The 6,845-nt window shown below is 41.9% G+C and overlaps 1 protein-coding gene across 1 annotated transcript; it reads right to left on the bottom strand.

The window, feature by feature from the left end:
- Positions 1-43: 43 nt before the first annotated feature.
- On the bottom strand, positions 44-6,693 carry CTBS (chitobiase). Its single transcript, XM_052800763.1, has 7 exons — positions 6,466-6,693; positions 5,771-5,909; positions 4,564-4,772; positions 3,761-3,932; positions 3,106-3,203; positions 2,262-2,423; positions 44-1,263 (listed from the first exon to the last, which is right to left on the bottom strand). The coding sequence occupies exons 1-7, from the start codon at positions 6,595-6,597 to the stop codon at positions 1,078-1,080; spliced, it is 1,098 nt and encodes a 365-aa protein (XP_052656723.1). The 5' UTR covers positions 6,598-6,693; the 3' UTR covers positions 44-1,077.
- Positions 6,694-6,845: the final 152 nt, after the last annotated feature.

Here is a 6,845-nt window from a genome sequence, read left to right as displayed (position 1 = left end):
GCTGTAAGCTGTGGAACAAGTAAAGCATAAACAGACAACACTGTTTACCAACCTTAGTGAAGACAGCATTTTATTTAACAATAACAATCCTGTAACCACCAGTCAATCTTTCCATGACTACAGATATTTTAAAAAGTTACATAACTTCTCTAGGTGAATTATTTTATGAAAAATATGAACTAGAAAGAAAATATAGCTGCATATTATCTCAGAGGCAACACTACATAAAAACAAACAACAGGCTACTGAATGAATCTTAAAAGTGTGGGGAAAAGTACACATGCAGTTCATTAAATAAGCTTCGGAGTTCTAGTTTTCAGGAAGTAAAGAAGTTCAAAATGGAAGAAAACATCATCCAAGTCCTCTCACTATTAACGTTCTCTCTTCAAGATAAGGGCCAAGATTCTTGGCTTTTGAAACTAAGGAATTTACATGATATATAAACAAAGTGAAACTGCAGTTTATTGAATATTCCTTTCTAACAACAAGTCTGATAAAAATCTGAATGGCAACTACTTCATGTTATATAATTTCTTCAGTCTATAAAACACTTTACTCTCTAAAAGAGTAACCAAGCACAAACACAAGTTTCACCAAGTTGCATGTAAGCAACAATCTGTCTCTCCAGTGTTCTGTGTTTAATCTGATTCAAAGTGACTTAGCTAAAATATAGGTTGGGGTGGGAAGTCAGAAAGCTGAGCCTGCAGCGTGTGACCCCAGAATAAATACTGGCTGCATCAGGCAGCCTTAGCAGAGGACCATTATTGCTCCTGTAAATCCACTTGGTCCTACTTGTTACCAGATACACGCTGGGTTCAAGCTTTAACCAACTTATGGTAGTTGTGATAAATTAAAAAGATGAGCAGTCTTTTAGAAAAAAATGCTGCTAAAGCAACATTGGAATTCTTGAAGAATGAAAATACAGCTTTGCATACAAAATAACAAGATGAATTTGGCTAGTTCTCAAAGTTTTTGTAATCACGGTGTATTTATATAAAGTCAAAATCTATGATAGTATAAGCCATCATTAAAAAAATACCAACTTTCATCATTCTAAATCAAGGGTTCACATGGTTCTTACGGTGTCAGGGCTTGCCACATTGCTTCAGTTTGTTGTTCCGCTACAGCTTCCCTGGAATAGTCAAGACTATTTCCATTCCACACGCCAATGCCCCTTAAACCTCGACTCTTCACATAGGCTGCTTTTAGAGAGATGCTGCGGGGGTCATCATACCATACTTGGTGGAAGTGACCAAGAGAATCCTAGAAAAACATTTAAACACTAGCATCAGTATCTACCTATCTATATAAACACGATACATTGCAGTTCATCAAGTTTTGATACACTTTCTGTTGAATGCAGTGAAAAGTACAATTAAAAACTGAGGTATGCAAGCTATGTAGATTTACACAATGATATTTATTTTCCCGATTTACAAATTATTTTTCACACAGGACAACTAAAAATTTTAAGTCGAATACTTGGCTATTTTTTTACTTGTAGAACCTTAAGTTACAAAACAGTCATACATTTTAACTGAAGCTAGATGAAAAGGCTCAGCTAATTTGTATTTTAATAATTTTTTAAAACACAGTTAAAATCTCAGATACACTATCTAACCTAACAGGTGAATTTAGTTAGAGACTAAGTGCTTTTTTTCAGCAATAAACAGTTTTAGAGGAGGTTGTAAAATTTTGTCAAAGTTATACTGCTTTGACCTGGTCATTGCTTACAATACATTTTAATCATCTACATGTGAAAAAATTATGTCTAAAGAAACAAGACAAAATGCATGCACTGTGTTGTTCATGTAAGGACAATCATTCATTGACTCTTTCACTACATCTGTGTAGAAACCAAATGCAGAAGAGAACATGCATGCAAGCCACTGGGTTAGAAGAACTTAAGAGCACCTCAGAATCTGTTTTAATCAGTCATCCACTCATAAAAGTAACTGTAACAGTGAAAGATGGAGCTATAGGATTTCTTTATGCCAAAATGTCCTTTTTGACACAATACAATCTCTCAAGAAAACTGCAAAGAAATAAAGATCTTTATTACTCCTGTAGTCTTCAGTCACTGCACCCCTTTCAGACTAGAAATTCAAGATATGGAAATCCAGCCATCCTCTACTACATGAAAAAAAAAAAAAAGTAGAAAACACAAATGGAAGAATCTAACTCTGAAAACTTTATAATCAAAGAACTATGGTTCATGAATGCTTACTCCGCAACATGGTGTCTTATAAATAGACACTTACCTTGTATTCATAAAATGGAGATTTCTGTACCTCATCCCACAGCACCCCTGAAAGAGAACTGTTCACCTGCTTCATTATTGCTCCGTAGGGGACCTGACGCCCTGCAGCATCACTGCATGGAGCCCCACGGAAAGGTACTTTGGAAAGGGAACAAACATGATCCTGAAAAAAAACCAGAAGGCATCAGTTTCATGTTACCTGGATTTATTGAACTCCAAAACAGCAGTACAGCCAAGAACAAAGTCAGAAAATGCATTGGGGTCTCAAAAATCCCAAATCTTCAAGTAACTCTGGCGGACAGATTTGTAGACACAAATTAAAGACACAGTTAAATTTTGTTTACTCTGTAGTAATGCAGGATTGGATGGATATCATTCAACTTAATACAGTTGTCTTATCTTGTCCACTTTTAATTGACTCCTACATTTTTCATAATTATAATGTTGTTTGAGACTCCACAGTCACAGGTTTGCTATCATTTGTTGCACCTAGTCTTTAAGCAGTGAGCTTAGTGACTGTGTTGAGAAGGCAGATACAAGTGTCGTAGTGCCTTTGGAAATCATCTCTTCTCATACAGATAACATCTATAGCTCCTTAGTCAAACATGGTGCTTGGGTATCATAGGGTTCAGGTTCCCTAGGGAGAGATAAAATGCCTTGTTTGGTAACACGCTGCTCATCAGTTATCAGCCAAGCAAAAGTCTCTGTCTTGAGTCCCAGCTTTATGCTCTTATCCATCAGACCACAGTATTTCCTAATCCAAAAACAGGATCATCAAAATCTAGCTGTCTCTTTCCAAGGAAAAAATTAACAGTACGACTGCAAATGAGTAATCTTCATCTTACCTTAGACAGGTTTTGGCAGACATAGTCATACCCGTACCAAGGGACGCCCATCACCAGTTTCTTCAGATCAATGCCCATAGTAATGTACTCTTCATATCCTAGTTTTGAAGGAAATAAAAATTAAGATGCATTATTGTATTTTCCCATGCTTTTTATTCTTACAACTAATCTAGAGCCAGAGCCAATACAGGACTCGCATGATCCCCAGACAGAGGCTAAGGTGCAAGCTCTTCTTTACCTCCCACCTGCATACTCCTAGACTTGCTCTATATCTGAATGACAGTAACTAGTAACTGCTCTAGTTGCTCACACTTAAAACCAGCTGCCCATAACAGCAGTTCACAAGGATGAGAGAAATGCTTCAGGTTCATTGCAAGCCCAGGCAGACACCATTCCTTTGGCTGCCGTTTGTCATTCTAAAAGTGTTCTTCACAATCGTGAGGGCTAGACAATTAGTAAGTAACAACACACAACTGCTGAAGGTCTATCTGTAGCATCATAAGGATCTGAGATACTGTTTTCACATTAGAACAACACATATTTGAGCACATTCAAAAGCCTTAATACAACCAAAAAATAGTCTAAGAAAAGGCAATCTTTTCTATCTACTCATGTGAACAATGTTCTGACTCCTGGGGAGGCGTTTTGTCCTCACCAACTAAAGTCTGCAGGTAAGGAGCATTGGCTTTTGCAATACAGTCTGTCCAGATCTGGCTCTGTTCATCATAGGACATCACAAATAAGAAGTCACAGGCATCTGCAATTCCAGTGTAGTTGTAGCACCTTTTATCTATGCATGCTGGAGACCAAGCCACATCAAATGTTACCTGAAGGAAAAATGCACAAGTTAGTGTTGTGTACGGCACTTAGGCACTCTTGTTTTCTCTTTAAAAAAACAGCTGTAACTTTTAAAAACAGTATTTCCCAAATGTTGCACAATGTTTAACATATGGTGATACTAATGAACTATAGGAGAAGCTGCTCAGCTGATAAACATTAGATAAGAAACAGTGAGTGCCCCTACCAGTGGATTCAAAACGCCAAAGAAAATATAACATGAAAACCAGCTGATCAAAAATAGGAAGCATGGTGCAAATCCTTAAAACTTTAGTGATGGGTTTACCAAAACATTGTCAAGCTTTTGCACCAGAAGGCTGTATTTGCCCTACTTTCAAAGATTGATTAAGCCATACTAATAACTGCCAGCTCACACAAGGCAGTAACATTGTATCTACAAATCTCAGCGAAATCCTTCTTCCATTTAAATTCATACAGGTCGAAAAGAGTGATTCTCATGATAGCATATCATAGCTAACATTCATAATTAACCATTCATGAGAATATCATGCTTTAGATCTGCATAAATGTTTTCATATTCATATGCTAAATAGAATTCTCAAAACTCCTTGCATTTCATAAAGTTAAACTTCATGTTCGTATAAAGTACATTATTATCACCTGTGATCCTGGTATTTCTCTGTGAAAAGCATCTGTAGTTTCTTTAACAAGCTCTGTTAATGCATGATACTCAGGGGAGGTTTCATTAACTTCTTGCTCTATATCTATGTTAATTCCATCCATATGCTGGTTTTTTGCAAGGTCCACCTGTTGGGATATCCATGCTGTTCTTTTAGCAGGATCAACAATTTCCTTAAGAGGTACATCACCTAGACAAGAGGCCTTCAAGAGTTAACACATATTTGCACCACAGTAAGGGGAAAGGTTTGTCTTTACTAAACCAACAAACATAACACAAAATAAAAAAATCCCCACACTCATACTGGTAAAATACAAAGCAGTTAACTTTTTTCCCAAGCAGCTTTTTGAGAACCCACCCCAGAAGAGATTACCAAGCTTCTTTGAGATAGTGGTGTTTAAAATTAAATTCCTTTGGGATTTTTTTTCTATAATTTTAATCTCCTTACTTCTGCTTAATATTCTTTTAGCCACTGTAAACTACCTTTCCTGAAATCAATGTACTTTCAGTATTTCCACAGAGACAGAGGGACTGTGTCTTGCTGTTTAGATAAACATACTTTTATGTTTAACCTTTGTTGCTTTCCACGTTGTGGTCTTGGATTCTGTTTTTGCCTCAACAGAGCCAAAACTTGGTTACATCGTGTAAGCTCTAATGGACTTTGTCTTTCTAATCAGCATTTGTACCTGCACAGGGCTCCCAAGTAGTCATGTTTTAAAACTCAAGCACTTCCTAATACAGAGGGATTGACTTAAGTGAAAAATACTGAAAAGTACTTAACATCCTTTCCCGTACCCCGTCTTTTGGGTACTGCACATAACATCCAGAATACAGACCCAAACAAATATCTTCTACGGGCTTTTCCTTTCCTCCCCTCCTCCCTGTTCCTCCACAGCTGTGATGTTCCCTGTTAGAGAACTTTTATTTAGATGTCACTGGAATGGTTTTGTTATTAGTGTGGCAGAAGCCACCACTGGTTTTCTTTTTAATACCCTACATACCAGCATGTGCAAAACATCAAGGTATTATAGTCCTGTGTGCATTATCCCTTTATCAATTAATCTTCTTACTGATTTTTAATACTCTGCATACAAGCGAACGTGAAATGTCAAGGTATTATAGCCCTACGTACATTATGTTCTTATTCACATATCGCATAAATATCCACATTTTTGCAATGTAACCAACCTTTCAGTACTATCCTGGAGCCTTTAGAGTGAGCATAGCACATGAGCTCAGGATCGTACTTTCCGAAAGCTGCCACGGTTGTGATTTTTGACCAGTCGTAGGATTTCCAGGTTTCCTTTCCCACATCGAACACGAACACCTGGAAAAGGGGTAAAAAGCACCCTCATTAGCTCCAGACACTCCTCAGCAGGCGGACTGTTTTCCGCACGCCTCCTCAGAATGTACAGGACTTGCGTTTCTGGAAACCAGCTGGCACGGTTGCTTCTCTGCACTCTGCCCGCTTGCAGGGACAGCTTCCCGGGGCTGGGAGCGCCGGCCCAGCAGCGCAGCCGAGCCGGGCCGGGCCGGGCCGAGCCGGGGTTTACAGCAGCTGCCTGCAACACTTAACCCTGCAGCGGGGACGGCAGCCAGCAAAACCCCGCTCGTAACAGCTCGGACATTTCCCTATAAAACACGAGCACCTGGGTTTTTTTTTTTCAGAATCTGTTCGGCTCTAACGCAGGCAATTAAGATAAGGCAGCGGCGCACGGTGTTCTAACAGCCTGCTAACCGCGCGGGCCGCCCCGGCACCGGCCTTCCCCGCCGGCCGGCAGCGCCGCGCCTCTCCCGGGCCGCCCTCCCCGGCCTCCCAGAGCCGCCGGGCCGGGCCGGGCCGGGCCGGGCCGGGGGGCCCAGAGCCGCCGGGGGACGCGCACCTCGAAGCCGCCGGTGCCCGTGACGGGGTGGCAGAGCCGCGGGTCCTGGCAGGGGCACGCACCGGCGGCGGGGCCGCCCAGGAGCTGCAGGAGGCCGAGCGGCAGCAGCCACCGGCCCCACGGCCGCCCCATGGCGGGTCGCCGCTTCCGCCTCGGGCCGGGCGCCGGCGGCGGAGCGCCCCGGGGAGACGCCGCTGTGCCCCCGCCCGGCGGGACCGGGGCGGCCGCCCGGCGGGAGGGAGGTGCCGGAGCCTCCCCGGCGGCGTGGCCGTGGGCGGTGCTCGGCCCTCGGGGCCGGCCCACCTCCGGGGAGCCCCTGGTTCAGGCAGGAAGGACCTCGACTGACCGGTTTTACAGAGCAACGGTTTATTAAAAGACCC

The sequence above is a fragment of the Harpia harpyja genome, chromosome 11 (genome assembly GCF_026419915.1).
Source record: "Harpia harpyja isolate bHarHar1 chromosome 11, bHarHar1 primary haplotype, whole genome shotgun sequence".
Classification (NCBI taxonomy): Eukaryota; Metazoa; Chordata; class Aves; order Accipitriformes; family Accipitridae; genus Harpia; species Harpia harpyja.
The sequence above is the reverse complement of the archived record's forward strand: the minus strand, read 5'-3'. Positions and strand labels throughout refer to the sequence as shown.

What these genes read in the sequence shown, in the direction of transcription:
- CTBS (XM_052800763.1), bottom strand. Translation starts at nt 6,597, where the DNA reads ATGGGGCGGCCGTGGGGCCGGTGGCTGCTGCCGCTCGGCCTCCTGCAG. An exon ending in CTCCAGGATAGTACTGAAAG is followed by an intron (nt 4,773 to 5,770) that starts GTTGGTTACATT and finishes CCTCTTGTCTAG; the next exon opens with GTGATGTACCTCTTAAGGAA. An exon ending in TCTGCCAAAACCTGTCTAAG is followed by an intron (nt 2,424 to 3,105) that starts GTAAGATGAAGA and finishes GTTTTTTTTCAG; the next exon opens with GATCATGTTTGTTCCCTTTC.